Raw genomic sequence first — 19,616 nt, 5'->3', positions numbered from 1 at the left:
ATTTGTCTCCTGTGCGTTTAACACTTGTGTCCGGACTAGTCTCTCTGTGAACCCACTGAACCTGATACTTTCCAAACACAACACCAAGTTTCAGAATCTTATCTGTGTGACATCTTTAAAAAGAACTGATTATAAAAGGTGAAGTAATTCTCAAAGATAGTAATGTCTCATCTGTGCATTCCAGGTGCCACACACAGCTCTCTACATGATTGATCTTCAAAATTACCTCCCATACCCTGGAGTAAGTCATCAAATTAGCTAAAATAGTGAATATAATAAATGCAACAGATGTAGGCAGTGGGCAGTCTTTTCTGTTCTTGAGCTGCTTAAGTGCTAATTAAAAAATTGGATGGGGTGACTGGACCATGACTTGTTCCAAATGTCTAGCATCTGTGACCTGATAATCCAGCAGGTGCTGGAACATGAAGATCTGCCTCATTGAGACTAGGATAAATAGAGCATTAGTACACAAATAGTGGTTAAAATGAAAGCATAGACATTTGGGAAATGGATGATAATAATATGGGCCTTATTTTAACAAAAGTCTAAACAATACATGGATAATTGGCTTATGAATTGCTTTGCGTTTTTGCAGACAATAGATTTCGAGCATTTGACATCAATCTGAGATTACGACAAAGGATGGAACTAAAGGAATCAGAACCAAAAAGACACGTATTGGGAAATGGGGTAGAAAAAGTTCAGACAGGATTTTGTTAATTGGCAGAAGATTCAACGAGCCTCACTTTACTCCTATTTGCTGTTGTGTAATGTGGCATTGACTTATTTTGAGGATTAACCTTAAATCTACAGGATAGCGATACCGAAGACCTACCATATACAAATTAGTTCCAAGTTCTTCTTGATATTTGCAGTCACATGAAATGAAAGCAACGTGCAGATGGCGATGGTGCAGAAAGTTACAATAATGCCTATAACAGTTCTACAGCTGTCACCATACACCACCCAACCCCCCCCCCCCCCCACCCCACCACCACACTCAAGTGCCTTTCCATAAGGTGTAAGTGAATCAAGTAATCAGAAAAGGGCACAACACAAAGACATAGAAATTGCACAAATCAGGACACCTTATAATATAACATGACCGGAAGTGGAACCACAATAAACTAGCTATGAGACTGTATTGTCAATTTTCTTTCTGATTTTTAGGCTCTAATGCATTTTGCTACAGTTGAAAACAGATATATAAATACAAAATAGTCACTAGCAAGTTCAGTGAGCAGTTCAGTGTAACTCTTTTCAGTAAGTGGTTAAATTTTACAACATGTAATGGCTGAGGTGTACATCTTAGGGCAAGACTAACAGGAGAAAGAAATCTGAAGCAATCTGCATAAAACAATCCTCCACTTATACCTTACACAATGACCTTAAATGTTTAGCTTCCAATTACTCAATCCCTGGCCAGAAGAAAGGGTATGCTGATAGGGTGATAGAAAGCATGGTTAGATAAATCCCACATAGAGCATAAATATTGGCAAATCAGCTGAAGGAGCTGCAATGTCCAGACAATTCTGTTTCATATCTGGTTAAAAAAAAAAGAAAAGGTATTCATTTCTTTTAAAATGTGAATGACACAAACTGTACATGAAAAAAAGAATGAATGTATAAAATCATGATACAGAAGGTACACATTTGTCCTACTATATCCACATCTCCCCACTAAGAAAACATATGAATGGGTGCAGAAGTAAAACATCTCGCCCCTCAACCCCACTTTGCCATTCACCTCTTATCAAAAGGCTCCCAACCCAGGTATCAAGTTTGCAGTCACTGCATGAGATCTGGCACATGGCTTGTTCCTCAGCCCTCTTGGTCCAAGAAGGTCAGGAGCTCACTTCCTCAAGAAAGTTTTTGGCTTCTGAACTGTTGATGTTTGCTGTTCAATTTTTTCAAATACCTCTGTCCTGCCCAAAGATCTGTAAATTAATATTGATTGAGATTGACTTGATTTGAATGAGAGGAGATCTTATAGAAACATATAAAATGATGAAAGGGATGGATAAGATAGAGGCAGGAAAATTACTTTCACTAGTAGGTGAGACCAGAACTAGGGGATACAGCCTCAAGATTCAGGGGAGTAGATTTAAGATGGAGATTAGGAAAAACTGTTTTTCCCAGAGAGTAGTGAATCTATGGAATTCTCTACCAAGGAAAGCGGCTGAGACTACTTCATTAAACATATTTAATGTTCAGTTAGATAGATTTTTACATAAAAAAAGGAATTAAGGGATATGGGGGAGAAGGCAGGTAGGTGGAGTTGAATCAATGATCAAATCAGCCATGATCTTATCTTATCTTATTGGAGCAGGCTCGACAGGCCTATTTCCTTATGTTCTTATTTCACTCCCCCATCCCCAATGCCAGTGAGACTACCAAAATCTATGGCCTCTTACATTATTATAATCAGGACAAATGCAAATCTGTGGGGAAAAAAACATCCATTTGGGAATACTACAATCTTTTGGACAATGATAAATTCAACGATTTCTGGTTATTCTCTCTCTCTGTCTGCATGACAACTGATAGTTTGACTGTGACTATCTTTATTTAAACAATAGGATGTAAATGCACTGAAAGCTATTCAGAGAGGGTTTACTAGAATGGGATAACCTGGAATGGGTGGGATTGCTTCATGGGGGAGAAGTTGGACAAGGTGAGCTTGCATTTGTGCAACACACAAAATCAAGGGAATACATGTGGAAAAGATGTTTCCTCTCAACAGAGAACTCTGTGACTACTTAAAAGCACTTCAGCACGAACATAAAATAGATACGGCAACATTTTTTTCTCTCAGAGTGGTCATATGTCCTTGGAACACCCTCCCTCAAATGGAAGTAGAGGAGGTATTGGAACATTCTGAGGCAGAGGAAGACAGCGATTTGATAAACAGAGATACGAAAGGTTATTTCAAATAAGAGGAATAGAGAGCTGCTATTCCATTCAGATCACCATGATCTTATTGAACTATGGGCAAGATTCAGACTGATGCTTACATTTTGTTTTCTATGAAGTATCTCCCCAGCAGTGAATAGAATTAAAGAATAAAATTACCAGCACCTGCTACAATATCCATAACTGAACAACACTGAATGCATCAAGACCAGATCATTCACATGATTTCAATTTAAAGGATAATGCAACACACAGGACAGGAGATGTGCTTACAGTACAGAGGGTGGTGAAGGAGGCACTGAAGCTAAAGCAATGTGCAAGTGAGTGACCACACTAATGAACTCACATGAACATTCCCCCAGTATCTCCATTGGATGAAATAAGGTCCAAACATGAGAATATTGGAGTAAAAGAAAATAGACTTCCCTCATTGCTGTATTTCTTCTTCATTGATTTGAAATGGTACCATTCCTTTCAAAAAAATTATTTCACTTCTGCAGAGCTTCAGAATATCATTAAATTGTCATTAATCACCTTAAAAAGTCAACTGGTTTGTACATTCAAGGAGAAATGAGCCTGTAAAACATTTCCAGTTTCCTCCCAAAGCTCTGACCAACCACTCATTATTAAAATTCACCATTACAAACCCTGCACTGCTGGTCTTTTTCGACATAGGCGTATGGATATATACCCACCAGAGTTCAGGTTAGATGGTCTCAACTGGATATTTTAATCATTATGGTAGCATCTTGGAAAGAAATGACTGGCGAATGAAGGACATGAAATTAAAGCCACTAAAAATGATTGATCATATATTATCAACTGAAATAGAAAGAAAGCCATGTGTGGAGACTGGAAAACTGCTAATCATTTCAACTACCAAAGTTTTACCTTCTGCTGGAGAATCCCTTCGGTAGTTCTTTAAAAATATAGCCTTTAACTGTAGTCTGGCTCCACACAGCTCATTTCTGACCAACAGAAATGGTTTCAGAGTTGAGGGTTTGGGCAGTGGATGAGAAACCCCTTGAGAAGTGGATTTTCCACTATAATATTTATGAGAGGGTATATGCATCTATTTAAATTAAAGCTTCGTTTTCAACACCCTGAGGAATTTTTATTATGCTTGCTAAAGCCCATGATTTAAAGAGAAAACAGAGGGGAACTTCTCCATCTATTGTTTACGGCACTTTTGGTAAGCTAGGAGGAGAAGGAGAACTTCCTCCAGAGCATCAGTACTAATGACCACAGATACGATCATGATCACAAATGCATATACACATTTGCCCATGTCTAACTACATTCCTGCATTCCGTCTGCCTCTGAGATCGTAGCAAAGACTACAGAAAGATGAAAAATAGTGGAAACACTCAGCAGTTCAGGCAGCATCTGTGGAAAGAGAAACAGAGTAAATATTTCTTTCTTTCTTTTCTTTCTTTTTGTTGTTCTCTTTCTGCAAATTCTACCTGAACTGTTGAGTGTTTCCAGCATTTTCTGTGTCTTTATTTCAGATTTCCAGCATTTGCAGGTTTTTAAAAAATTTTTAAGCAGAATCAATATGCCTCTGTGTTCAGGACCTCATTTTCACAGCCTTATGTCAGTGCAACACTTCTTGTTTTTTCTTTCATGATGACACCTAAGGGCCTGATCCGCTCATTCTCTATAACATTATTCAATCCCTTCAGCCCCCGTTTTATCTCTGGAAAATTGCTCCCACAGTGCTTCTTCCTGTTTATTGAACTAATGCTAATATGACTCCTTCTTCTCAAACAATGTCCTTTTATTTTACAATTATCTGGACATAAATATTGTTGTTAAATCAATTTACTTTCATGAACCTTGCAATACACAAATGTGCTGGAGAAACTCAGTAGTTCAAGATGCATACATATCGTCAGGTACCTGACGAAGGGCCCAAACCTGAAATGTTGGATACCCTTTACTTCCTATGGACGCTGCATGACCTGCTGAGTTTCTCCAGTGCATTGTGTTTTGCACTTGACCCCAGCGTCTGCAAACTTCTGTTTTTAACTTAAGTGGCACATTAGCTGATTGTGAAGGACTAAAGATTTAGCTGCAACAAAAAATCTTTTTTTCACCATACCACATAAATCCCTTTTGTAGAAACCCTATATTTCAAGAAAATTCTCCACAACCAGGTCTTGAATCAAAATGAAAATTCCTGTACTTCAAAACCAAAATGGCAATATTAATTTAAAAAAATGATTGTAAGTCATCTAGAATTTTTAGGTTGTTTATATCTTTGTTTGCTGGATCATGTCTAGAGATGATTACTGTTGTCCCATGTACTTTGTTAAAACTTAATTTTATAATATTAAGGTGTTCTGGGAATGTCAAGAGATGCAAATTCTCAAATTCAAAGAGGGTTCTATATTAGATAAAAATAGAATCAAAGAATCAGTAGTTATGACGTGATAAGAGACCATTCATGCCAGACAAAAGATGAGCTGCTTCCACCACTTTGCTTTCCATCTATTGAGATTGTGGTTTATGGCTCTTCAAGCATTCACCCAAATACTCTAAATATTAAAATCTTCTACATTGGTGAGACCAGATGTAGTTAGTTTGGGAGACCGCTTCACCAAAAGTCTATGCTCAGTGAGTGAGTTAAATATAAGCTTCCTGTAGCCAGCCATTTTAACTCCCCCACCCATTCCTGCAGTGACTGGCCTCATCCATTGTTTGGGCGAAGATCAATGTAAACTTAAAGAAGAACACATCATATTCCTCCTGTACAGCCTAAAAACTCACAGCATGACCATTGATTTCTCTAATTTTAGGTAACCCTACTCCATCTGATTCCACAGTTGCCATCTCTTGTTTACCTGCTCCTGTACTTATATTTCTCTCTCTCTAACTTATTTTTCCCTAGCTCTCTTCCTCATGGTTTCTCCCTCTACCTGTCTACCCACATCTCACACTATCTTTTATCTACTCTATCTCCTTTGGACCCCTCTCCATTTATTTATGTAATTTAATATTTTATATTAGACTTAATAAAGGTTTCACACCCAAAACGTTGATTATTTCTATCCATCGATGCTGACTAGCCTGCTGAGTTCCTACAGCAATTATTTGTTTTCTCAAGATTCCAGCATCAGTAGCTTTTGCATTACTCTTTAAATATGTTGGCAGTTTCAGTCTCTGCCATTTTGCAGGAAGATTTACAGCGTCATGTGGAAAAAATATTTTCCTCAGTCCTCCTTTTATGCTTCTACTAACTGATTTAAATTTATGACCCTCATTATCAATTGCTGACCAGGGAAATAGACCTTTTCTGGGTCACTCATGCCTTTTCTCTCCAACGTCTGCCTTGTTTCCAACTGATTGCTTCCACATTCTTACCTCCTGTTTCTTGAATCACAGCAACAAGATTCCTTCTCCTCAAACAACGCTACTCAATGCAAGTTCATTTCAAATTTACGGGGCAGAACAGTTGGCGTAGAAGTTAGCGCAATGTCTTTCAATGACACCAGTAATCAGGACCGGGGTTTGAATCCTGCGCTGTCTGAAAGGTATGTTATCCCCGTGTCTGCGTGGGTTTTCCCCAGAGGCTCCAGTTTCTTCCCGGCATTCGAAACATATGTGGTGTCAGTTAATTAGGTATAAATTGTGCAGCACAGACCCTTGGGCCGAAATGGCCTGTTCAGAAATGTAAATATACTGAGTGATAGCCTGGAATAATCGTTATTTTATGTATTAGGAATTTGTTGAAAAATTGGAAATAAAAGTATAGTCTAAACAACCCTTTATCAAAACTACAGGCTATTTATTCCGTACACAAAAAAACACATTCAAGACAAATCATTTGGCTTTGCAAAAGCAGTGACTTCTCGAACTGAGCAGCCATGCATTTCCTGCACATTATCCATTAATGCTATGCTATTTTGGCATTGAAATATAATTATCACATAAAAAAGAATTACAATCGAAGACAGTATAACATTTTCTACAAATTGCAGTCACTCCATTTTTTTCCAAATTCTCTCCACATCAATTAAATATTTCCATTACAAACAGGAAACATTTGTACCTGTAGTCCCTCTATGGCCAATCGGAGCATGCTTGGTGTTAATTTGGAGGCTTGTTTGAACGTAAAGTTGCTCCAATCTATTATCAAAATAAATCCATTCACTTGAAGTTCTGGGTCTTCAATCATTGTTTCCAATGATAGCAGTATAGCACGCAAGATATCTATTAACGTGTACCTGGAAATAGAGACATGGTTAATGGTATTTGGGAACTTTTAGAACTGGCAACAAAGGCTTTAATATAGTAATTAAAGGAATGGAAACAATTGGTTAAATTTACATCAGTGGGTTTAAACATCATTATAATTAGAATGAACATTTACAAGAATTGGACGAAATCCTTCAACTAAAGTCCTGTACCCATTAGTTTTATCCAGAAACCAACAACTTACAGTGCAGTACAACTCCGTTTATTCAAAATCGGATTCTCCAAAATCCTCATTCATCCAAATGTACCATGATGAGCTCGTTGACTTCATCCACTTTGCTGTCAACTTCCACCCCAAACTCAAATTCACTTAGTCCATCTCTAGCCACACTCTTCCCTTCCTCGATCTCTGTCTCCAGCTCAGAAGACAAATTCTCGACAGACTTCTTCTATAAACATATCAACTCCTCCAGCTTACTTGACTACCCTGTCCCCTGTAAGAATTCCATTCCATTCTTTCAATTCCTCCATCTCCACCATATCTGGACCCAGGATGAGGCCTTCAATGCCAGATCATCAAAGATGTCCTCCTTCTTCAAACAAGATGGCTTTTCTTCTACCACTCTCAACTTGGCCCTCACCAACATATCCTCCATTACCTGCACATCTGCCCTGGCCCTTTCCACCTCCACGCGCAACAAGGACAGGATTCCTCTTGTCCTCATCTACCATCCCACCAGCTTCCTCATCCAACACATCCTCCTCCACCATTTCCGCCACTTAATATGCGACCCCAACAAAAGACACATACTCCCCTCTCCTCCCATGTCCGCCTTGCGCAGGATCTGTCCCCTCCGTGACTCTCTCGTCCACTTCTCCCTCCCCTGCCTTCTTTCACCGTCGCATTTCCATATGTCTTTCTCTCCATTCCGTCTCCTTTTGCACAAACATGATAAATTCTTACCTTGCCCCCTATCATCTCCAATTAACACCTTCTGTTGGTCTGGATTCCTCCCCCAGCCAGTTATTGTCTGAACTCTGAGACTTTCTGAGATTTTCTGTTTCTGGCATTCCTTGAAGAAGAGCTCGGGCCTAAAATGTTGACAATACATCTTTGTCTTCTTTATATGTTGAAAAGACTGGATGAGTTCCTCCAGTTTTTTGGTGTGCTTTTACTACAATCACAGCATCTGCAGAATTTTGAGCTTCACCCAGCCTTTTCCTCATTACCTTAAATTTATCAAACTGTGTCTTAAGTCTATTTAATGAGGCAGCGTCTACTGGTGATCAAGCTATAAAATATTGTAAAACCTAACTTCCATTAACATCCTTTAAAAGAAATTTGCTCTTGATAATCTTGTCTGGTGTATACATGATTCCAAGCCTGCAGGGATGTAGCTGAGTCTTGCTGAAAAGAGTCAATTAAACAGCTACAAAGAAATATAATAGGAATATAACCAGATCACTCACAAAGTTCAACCTACACATCAAAAACAAATATTTTGAATGAAGATCTTCCACAAAACCTTGCAATTCCCTTTCATTATCTGTCTGACATGCTGAAGGTTTCTAATACATTGATTTATTTCAGCCTTCTTGCATCTGCAATGTTTTTTGCATGATGGTTAAAAACTAACAAGGGGAAAATGCTCCAAAATACATGGTTGCAAAATCCAATGTCTGAATGCAAAAGGCAAGATGAAACATTCACAAATATCTGGAGCCAGAACAATCAAGTGAATAATCTATTTTGGCCTCCTCACTAAGTATGGACCATCACATACTTACCCACCAGATGTTGGACAGAGCAAGTAGGCACACAAATGTGTGTGCATGCATCTTGATTCTTTTAGGGTATTAATACAATGTAGTTCAACAAGGCCAGATATGAACACTATGCTGATTTCAGTTGTATTTCTCTCCTAGTTTTGCAAAGGATATTGCTATTTTAAAATTAGTTAACTCCTGTTTCAGACACCAAGGGGTTGATTTTAATTTGTGCAATAATGTAAAATGGTAATACACATTAAAAGGGAAACAAAAGGCTGTAACTTACTATGAATACTTTACCAGATCTCGTAAAATCAACCCTTAACTTCAGAAGCAGAATGAACATTTACTATTCAATCTGCTTTAATTACTCATGTGATGTTTATGTTACTAATCAGACCAGCATTTACTGCCCATCCTGTAATGATCTTCCTGACAGGGATAAAATGGGCATTGTTGAGCGTTTGTGGAATGAATCAAACAGCACAGTAGATGTTCAGCAAACTGCACACAGGTCAGATTGACTTTTCAACATTTTAGGAAATTTCTAATTTCCCATATGTTTAAACTCCTATCTTTAGGGATTAAAATACACTAATCATTCTTCAATAGCAGCTTGAATTTAAGTCGGAAGCACTGAAATTTTTTTAATAATTGTTTGCATTATTACCAACGAAGCAATTTTTTATTGGCAAAAGTAAGGGCAAGATGTAAAGAAATAATTCACCCTTAATTTCCAAAAACAGAACTGTGATATGCATCAGCTGTAAACACTGGATGTAAATTAACCACACACTTAGAAATGCAACCCATGCTTTTTTGGTATCTTAATTACATTTTGAATTTTTTAAATTGTCATCCTTCAGAATGTTGATTTATATAAATGACTGATGAATGATGCATGGTCAAAGAGGAACGTCTGGAGAACATTTTTGAAAGGAAGGGTTGAGGTCAAATTAAATTGTGGGTTTTAGGAAGAAAATGTCCATGGAAGGTGGTCAGGGTGCCAGCAGGTTCTGCCATGAACAGTAGAAGAGAAGGAAGAGGTTTACACAAAATTTAGTCAGCAGATGTTGAAATATTGGGAGTAGGGGTGGGGATGAAGGCGGGGAAACAATTCAAGGACAGGTAATCGAGAAGAATTCTGAGATCAATGCAATGAAGGTTAGGACACCATGGTATTTAACAAAGACACAGGATATAGATCAACAGAGTTTAATTAAGAATAGAAAGTAGTAATAAATGAGTTGGAGTTCAAATTGTCTGAACAGTCTAAACAGGTCATCACAGGAAAAACTCTCCCCACTATTGAGTACATCTACAGGGAACATTGCCATTGGAGAGCAGAAGCAATCATCAAAGACCCACATCACCCATTCTTGCTGCTGCCATCTAGAAAGAGGTATAGATGCCACAAGACTCATACCACCACATTCAGGAACAGCTGCTACCCCTTCACCATCAGACTCTTCAACAACAAACTCAATCAGAGACTCATTTAAGGGACTCGTTTAAGAGACTTATTTGTGCATTTTATTGATTTTCTCTGCATTGCAGTTTGTTTACATTCGTTATCTGTTTACAGTTCTTTGTTTGTTTACGTGCTTTACACAATGTAAAGTTTAATTTTGCACTACCAGTTAGTGGTAATTCTGCCTCGCCTGCAGGAAAAAGAATCTCAGAGTTGTATGTGACGTCATATGTGTACTCTGACAATAAATCTGGAATCTGAAAAATCTGAATCTAAACAGGCTGACTGAGATTGTTAGAGCACTGAAATTTGAAGTCAAATTTAAAATGAGAAAGGTTGAGATCTGGGCTTTAAAACTCACCTTGCTTTTTTAAATAATTCAGAACCATAGAATGCTATAGCACTGAAAACAGGCCATTTGCCCCTTCTAGTCTGTTCCAACCACTATTTTGCTAGTCACACTGACCTGCTCCCACTCCATAAACCTCCAGACCTCTCCCATCCATGTATCTATTCAATCTATTTTTAAAACTCAACATCAAGCCCACATTCACTACATCAGATAGCAGCCCATTTCATACTCCTACCACTCTGAGAGAAGAACTTTCCCCTAATATTCCCCTAAACCTTTCCCCTTTCAGCTTAAAATTATGACCCCTCATATTTATCTCCCCCTATCTAAGTGGAAAAAGCCTACCCACATCCATTCTGTCTATACCAGTGGTACTCAAACTTTTTCTTTCCATTCACATACCACTTTAATTATTCCTTATGCCACAGGTGCTCTATGATTAGTAAGAGATTGCTGAAGGTGGTATGTGGGTGGAAAGAAAAAGTTTGAAAACCACTGTTTTAATCGTACCTAATTGACTCATTATGTGCACAGTTTCTAACTCCAAAGGAAATGGGCCAATGACAATTTTTCTCTAGCAAAATGTTTCAGTAACTATTGGGCCTAGAGCAGTGATTCTCAACCTTCCCTTCCCACTCACATACCACCTTAAGCAATCCCTTACCAATCACAGAGTACCTATGGCATAGGGATTACTTAAAGTGGTATGCGAGTGGAAAAGGGTTGAGAACCACTGTTCTATACCTCGCATAATCTTGTAAACCTCTATCAAATCTCCCCTCATTCTTCTTCATACCAAGGAATAAGTTCTAACCTGCTTAATCATTCCCTGTAAATCAACTCCTGAAGACCCAGCAACATACTAGTAAATCTTCACTGCACTCTCTCAATCATATTGATATCCTTGCTGTAGCTAGGTGACCAGAACTGCACACAATATTCCAAATTTGGCCTCACTAATGTCTAAAACAACCTCAACAAAACATCCCAACTCCTATACTCAATACATTGATTTTGAAGGCTAAGATCCAAAAGCTTTCTTTACAATTCCATCCACCTATGATGCCACTTTCATGGAACAATGTATCTGTATTCCCAGATCTCTTTGCTCCTCTGCACTCTTCAATGCCCTACCATTTACTGTGTATGTCCTAGCTTGGCTTGGTCTTCCAAAATCAAACACCTCGCACTTGTCTGCATTAAACTCCATCTGCCACTTACTGACCCATTCTCCCAGTTAGTCTAGATCCAAGCTTTGAAAATCCTCCTCACTGTCCACAACGCCTCCAATCTTTGTGTCATCAGCAAACTTGCTGAACCAATTTGTCACATTATCATCCAGATCATTGATATAGACAACAAACAACAATGGTCCCAACACAGATCCCTGAGGTGCACGACAAGTTACAGGCCAGTCTGAGAAGCAACCATCAAATACTACTCTGTTTATTCAATTTAAAATCTAGTTCACAACCTCTTCAACGATTTCTAATGTCTTAACCTTTAAAACTAACCTCTAACTAACCTCTAACCTTTAACTAACGTCAAAGCCATTACTAAAGAACATATAGACAACATCCACAGCCATTCCTTCATCTACATTCTTGGTATCCTCCTCAAAAAACTCTACATGATTCGTTGAACACTGCCTACCATGCACAAAGCCATGCAGACTCTCTTTAATTAGCACATGGCTGTCCAAATAGCTATATATCCTATCTCTCAGAACTCCTACCAATAATTTATCTACTACCGACATCAGGCTCACTGGCCTATAATTACCTGGTTTATTTCTGCAGGCTTTTTTAAACAATGGGACAAAATGAGCTACCCTCCAATCCTCTGCACCTCACTATTGGCTAAAGACATTTTGAATATATCTGCCAGGCTCCCTGCAATTTTTACACTAGTCTCCCTCAAGTTCTGATGGAATATCATATCCAGCCTGTGGGACTTTATTTGCTGGAAGGCAGCAAGCCCTTCCACCTCTTTAATCTCCATATATTCCATGACACTTATATTTGTTTCCCTTCCTTCCTTGTGCACTATGCCCGTTTCCTGAGTAATACTGATGCAAAACCCTCATTACTTGAGGCTCCACACATAGTTGGCCACTCTGATCCTCTGGGGGACCAATTTTGTCCCTTACTATCCTTTTACTCAATATGAATTATTATATAAATTAGGTTTGAATGATTCAACCTCAATGTGTTTTATCTAATTAATCCATGTCAATATTTATGCATCAGTTGTGCCTTCCCACCACTCAATCTTCCCCATCAATATTGTATATCTTATTCTTTTTTTCTGGTTCGCCCTTAAAGGTATCTATACTTTATTGCTCAACTACTCCCTGTAATTGTGACTTTTATAACATTTGCCAAGCTCAGGTAATATTAGAGTTTATTCTTAATTTCTTATTAGAACTCTTGCTGACTGCACTGCACTGGTTTTGTGGTTGCCCTTCAGTTGGAAGTATCTTTTCTACCTCTACAGTTGCAAACATTTCTTCAATTTTAACAATCTTTAACAGATTTACTGCCAACATTTTATTCCTGATTCTTGGAGGGAGGGGTGGGGGGTGGGGAAACCATATACTCCCGTAATCAATTTTGTAACTTCTCCAATCACTCTGTATCTTTTTTTAATGGCATGCAGATCACACCATTCCATTGCAATTCAGTTTGATCAAATCAAATTTCAATATAAATTTAACTTAATCTCAGTGTGCTTTTATTAATAATTTATAGGATAAAAATAAATAAGTCAGCCAAATATAAACTGACAGCAATGGGGTGCTACACCAGTGCAATGTGAAGAACAGAAATGCAAGATGATGAGTCTGTGGGAGGTGAAAACATCTCAATAATATTACATATGTAATTTAGGAAAGACTGCAAGAATACTGTTGGATATTGCAGAATTATAAAAATATGAAATAACTGCAGTGGAGGAGGCCATTGAGCATCAGCTTCCCAATAGAGCAAGTTTCCTGTTTCAGCCACCAACTCTTTACACCTGTCCCCATGCATTTCTTTTCTTTCTTCTCAGCCTTTTTGAAGGCTACAATGGAAGCTGTCTCCAACACATCTGCAGGCAATGCATCCTAGAGTGTTACAACAAACTCTTCCCTTTTTTTAACTTGTGATCTCATTAATTCAAGACATCCAACCAAAGAGAACACTTTCCACTCTGTCCAGACCGTTCAGCATTTTTTCACCTTATCAAATCTCACCTCAGCCTTCTTTTTTCTCCAAAGAAAAATGCCTTAATTTTTTTTAATCTATCTTTGTAAATGTCAATGTGTTTTCTAGATTCTCTCTAATGCACCGGCATCTTTCCAATAATGCAGCAATCAGACTTGAACACTCCAATTCAGGCTGAACAAATGCTTAATAATGATTTATGAAACCATCATCACAGAGTACTGCAACAGCAAAAACAGTAATTAGATGCTTGCATATGCATACAGCCAAAGTGGGTGCAGCAAACTGATTGATCTAAAGACCTGAGACTATATCTTACCTATGCACCTTGTGAAATTCCATGAACCTAAGCAAATAAATTTGGACTAAATGTCTAATATTAATAAAGGTAACCACAAAATTAATTCATTGTTTAAAAAAAAAATGCACTCATGTCCTACTAGTAATTTGCCATTCTAATGGGCTAGTCTATATATGGTCTTAGATCCACCAATATGAATGACATATAGCTACTTTGAAAATGCCTAGCTAGTCAATCAGGCCAAGGACAAATAGAGGTAGACAATAAATGTCAGCCTTGTCAGCAACACCCACTTCCCAAAAATGTATAATAAAAAGAGCTCAAGATCCTGAAGTTGAGCTGGGTAGAATAATGACTTGGCTCCATCTGCAGCAGTATAAATAATTCCTGGTATTATGCTAAAAAAAGAAAATAGAACAGATGCTCAGATTTAACTGTCCAACTATACAATAGAGATAAATAAGCATTGAAAAACTGGACTTTTTTGATAGCCAAAGCATTTGAATGATGTAGTATTATTGTAAGGTATAACATTCTCTGCATTCTGGAACCAATTCTTTTTTTTCTTTGGCTTGGCTTCGCGGACGAAGATTTATGGAGGGGTATGTCCACGTCTGCTGCAGGCTCGTTGGTGACTGACAAGTCCGATGCGGGACAGGCAGGCACGGTTGCAGCGGTTGCAAGGGAAAATTGGTTGGTTGGGGTTGGATGTTGGGTTTTTCCTCCATTGTCTTTTGTCAGTGAGATGGGCTCTGCGGTCTTCTTCAAAGGAGGTTGCTGCCCGCCGAAGTGTGAGGCGCCAAGATGCACAGTTGGAAGCGATATCAGCCCACTGGCGGTGGTCAATGTGGCAGGCACCAAGAGATTTCTTTAAGCAGTCCTTGTACCTCTTCTTTGGTGCACCTCTGTTTCGGTGGCCAGTGGAAAGCTCGCCATAGAACACGATCTTGGGAAGGCGATGGTCCTCCATTCTGGATGCTAGTATATTTCAATGTATTTTTTTCATGTAACTTACTACAGTATTTAGCTTGCAACCATTGTACTTTCTTAATAGTCTTTATCTTCAATTGAGATTACACTGCTGTTAATAATATTCACTTTCAATTGTCATCAGACAGACTGTCACAATAAATTACTTAAAACAAAACATTGCAATCTATATTTTCACTTGTCTGCATAATTATCACAAGATCCTGCAAATCAGAACAGAATTTGCAAGATGATACTACTGGTTCATGACACACATAAAACTCTTATTCCAACCAAACCATCAAAACCATCTTAAAAACTGGCAAATTTAAGGCATTAATTGCCAGATTGTTTAGGTATAATAATGTTCCAGCTTATCACAAAAATGGCATTGCAAACAATCATTTTGGAAATGGGAATGCAACATGATTTTTGTTGCATTTAATATGAAAATAATTGTCCTCATTTGCTGATTTCCAATGCAAAATGTAAAATCATGGAAGTTCCTATTAACACTAAATGGTTGGGTAAAAATGGAATTGAATTTCTCTAAAAATTCATCTACATTGGCAATTTTAGATTCCTTTTTACCCCTTACCTTTTTTAAATCAACACATAATCTGATAATGAGAAATAGATTGAGAATGTGGACACAATTTAGGAAATTTCTTGGCTATAATAGTTTCTCTCTTGCCAGTCCTATTATAGATAACCATCTTTGTTAGATTCAGGTTTTAAGAAATGGTATAGATTAGGTACCAAAATTTATAAAGATCTTTTTATTCAAATTTAAACTTACTAATAGACAGTTTTTTAAAGATATTTACAAGTAAGGCATTTTGTTGAGTCTAAGCTTTTTAATTTTATTCGAATTTCAGAAAAAAAATCCTGATTTACTTTTTAATTTGCTGTTCTCCCAGCATGGATTAATATCAATTATTTATAATAACTTATTTGATTTAAGAATGACTGGGATAAAGAATGATTGAGAGCACAATTTGAATATATAATTTTCAGACCAAGATTTGATTTTCACTCTTAACTTGATTAATGACTCCTCATTTTGTGCATAACATTGTTCGTTAAAATTTCAGGTGGTGCTTAGGATACACATGTCCAAAGTCAAATTATCTCATTTTAATGCAGATGTTGATCCACTATGTGATAAGTGTAAAAATCTTCGAAGCCTCATTGAGCTTCATTCATATGTTTTGGGAGGGCCCTAAATTAGAAAAATTTTGGTGGGATATTTTTCAAACTTTATCAATGAATCTAAAGATCAAATTTGAACCATAACCTTTCATTGCTTTGTATTTTTTTTTATGAAGATATATTCCTGACTTCAATCCATGAGAGAATTTTAGCTTTGACCTCATTGATAGCTAGACAAGCAATTTTAATGGAACAGAAAGATAACTCTCCACCCACTCATGCCCAGTGGTGACATGATGTTAAGCTTTGAGAAAATTAAATACAACATTAAAGATAGAAAGTTTAATTTTGACAACATGAGGAGCCAATTCATGGATTACTATCATAATTGGAAGTTTTAAGAAGTCTGGATGATCTGGAGACTCTCTGTCTAGTGTCTGAATGTTGCTATTTGATTCATATCTTCACAAATTTACAAGTTTGGAGGGAGGAGTTAGATGAGTCAGAGGACTTTTGCTTTATTTTTTTTAAGATTAATTAATGTTGAAATATGGTTTACAATGGATCATATCATTAATTAAGGTAGAATTTACCCTTTGTTTATATAAAGGGATTGTTTAATTTTGTCTTATCTATTTCTATCCAGAATTAGCCTGAGAAAGGGATAAACTGTTAAATACCATATCCATAGAATTTGACATCTTAAAGAAACAAGCCAAATAAACAATTATGGAAAGGTTTTTGATTTATATTATATGCTTAATATGTGATATGTATATGATATGACCTGTAGTTTGTAATATTTCATGACTTTGTATGTAGAATTTATATATTTTAAGCTCAATAAAAAATATTTTAAAAGGAAAACAGTGAAAGCTACAATCAATTGCACCAATAAAATCAACATATGGCTCCATTGAAGATTGATGGCTAGCATGAAGCATGCAGCCTCATTATATTTAATATGATTAAATTATGTAGGCTTCATTTTTATATTTTCTTAAATTCAGAAATATAAAAATTAGTTATATTAAAAGTTTTACACACACACACACAACACACACACACACACACACACACACATGCATTAAAAAATCTTGATTTTAATTTAAGCTTCCTTATACCCTGCAAAGTAGGGACCTTTTGTAACTGTCATTCCTGCCAAATTACATTGTGTCATTAGTATGTGAAATAATCCAACATCCACGTTTCATGCAAGACAATGGAATAGGAGAAACGAGAGCATAATACTTGCTTCTTCCAAGTCCTACAAAAGAACTAAAGTAAATCGATTGAAAGTCTGCAGACCTATTCTGAATTGCTATATATTAATTTATCACATATGCCCCCCTCTCCTTAGTCCTTGACTAATTTGATAGCACCTTGTGTCCATTCTATATTGTTGTAGAAATGTTTAATCAAATATTGTCAAATTAAAAATCTTTGGGGTTTAATGCATCAATATTAATATCCAGATCAGCACTCGTATCAAATAAATATGTTTAGTCATTGAACCCCTTGCCTTCTTCTCTGTCCCTATTGCCATGCCCCATTTTTCTTCCTCTCCCCTCATTTCCAATTTATGTAGAGCAAACTCCTGATTTGGATTTATCACCAGTGATTATTCGATAGGAATAAATTTTGCCTTGGGGGGGGGGGGGGGGGGATCACGTCACGATCATTGGAACTGCCCTGATTATAGATTTTGCGTTTGATTTAAAAATCAGTCACCACTTAATTGGCAAATAAGTGTTGTACCTTGTCTATTAGGCAAGCATGTTCAATATATAGGTTAAGGCCTATAGTTTGTTTAGTCATAGCTACATAATTCTCCTCTCGAATTCCAAACCAAATGTTTCCCCACCTATCTGTGGATCCATGGCTTTAACTATGTGCACTTGCTCTTTTCCCCATAATGAACACCTTGGGTCCTCATAGCTCGGAGATTTCTAAAAATAGCTTAATCCCCGAGGTTAGAGTGTTCCCTGGTATTTGAACTGATGAGAGGTTCCAGTTGAGGGAGGGAAGAGCGGGGGGGGGTGACGCTTTTCGGGTGATTTCATGCAGCTTTGTACCTGCTCTGGTCCCAGTTGGAAGCGAAGAGGACCAAGATCTTCCTGCCATAATGGTCCAGGTTGGAGAGCACACCCGGGAAGCCATCTTTCAGCGCCTGCTTGATTCCTGGATCGGTGGCTTTGAAGTTCTTGAACATGTCCAGGTTCTGCTGACGATACTCGAAGTACTGAGCCAGCAGGCGAAACGCCTCGAAGTGGTTAAACTTTCGGGCTCGGAGAAACTTTAAGATGAAAGCGTCGTCAGTCCGAAGGAAGCCGATGTCCGGCCGGGTGATGATCATATCTCTCACTTCCTGGATGTCCTGGTGTAGAGTCTCTGGATTCTCGTTCAGTTCCAGTTTAGCTTTCTCGAGAGTTTCTGGCGAAAGCCCTGCCTGCAAGTGAGTCATTGTTCCGCGGCTCCCTTTGGGGGAGAGAGGTCCAGGGTCGGGCTCTGCAGATCCGTGCCTGTTCAGCTGACGGTCCTCATTCCCCGCTGTGGTCCTTCCTCTCCCACAATCGAGCCAATTCGGTCACTCGATCGAAAGCCACGCTTCCAAGTCACCCGCATCCACAGCGCCCATTGAGCAGGTCCGTGTGCACCTCAGCTCAAGGGAGCAGCCGCCACCGTGCACAAGGCGATCCCTCCCATCATCCAGGCAAGGCGGAACCCTGCAGCAAGATGTGCTTCAATTCTCATCCACGACTCCTCTTGCGGCTCATGCCGGGTGTTGGGGGGGAGGAAAAGAAAATCCACGTTGACCTGAAGCCGTTCCCCTCGTGCCCTGTCACCCGTGGCATGTGCACGGTGTGCGCTTCCTCGGCTCTGCTCCCCTCCGCCGCCGCCGCCGCCGCGGTCAGGTTGACGTCAGCGCTGGAGCTGGTGGGGAAAGGGACTCGATGTCATTTCGGCAGAAACCTGGGCGGACGCGGACAATGCGCGGAGAGAGGGGCCGAAGAGAGCACCACCTGCCCCCGCCCAACCCAGCCCAGGACCAACCTCATCCCTTCCTGAAAACATATGCTCCTTTCACCCTTTTAGTTCTCTCCAGAAAGGAACGACCCGTTCACATTGCGAGATGCAATCGCGGCGTCATGACTCAGAGGGATTTCATGTGCATTCAACCCGTTATTGACGTGGTCTTCCCAAACCAATTTAAACAAAAAATGCTTCCTTTCCAATCCTGCCTTGATGTTCATTCGTTTGTTTAAGCACCAGGGTGGCAAACAC

General features: G+C 38.5%; 1 protein-coding gene across 1 annotated transcript in view; it reads right to left on the bottom strand.

The window, feature by feature from the left end:
- Positions 1-18,834, bottom strand: part of clvs2 (clavesin 2) — a 61,003-nt gene extending 42,169 nt beyond the window's left edge. The window contains exons 1-2 of the mRNA XM_069888292.1: positions 18,407-18,834; positions 6,965-7,139 (exon numbers count right to left, since the gene is read on the bottom strand). Coding sequence (XP_069744393.1) covers positions 6,965-7,139; positions 18,407-18,795 — 564 coding nt within the window. The 5' untranslated portion in view covers positions 18,796-18,834. The remainder of the gene's footprint in view (positions 1-6,964; positions 7,140-18,406) is intronic.
- Positions 18,835-19,616: the final 782 nt, after the last annotated feature.

Source organism: Narcine bancroftii, chromosome 6, assembly GCF_036971445.1.
Source record: "Narcine bancroftii isolate sNarBan1 chromosome 6, sNarBan1.hap1, whole genome shotgun sequence".
NCBI classification, from domain to species: Eukaryota; Metazoa; Chordata; class Chondrichthyes; order Torpediniformes; family Narcinidae; genus Narcine; species Narcine bancroftii.
The sequence above is the reverse complement of the archived record's forward strand: the minus strand, read 5'-3'. Positions and strand labels throughout refer to the sequence as shown.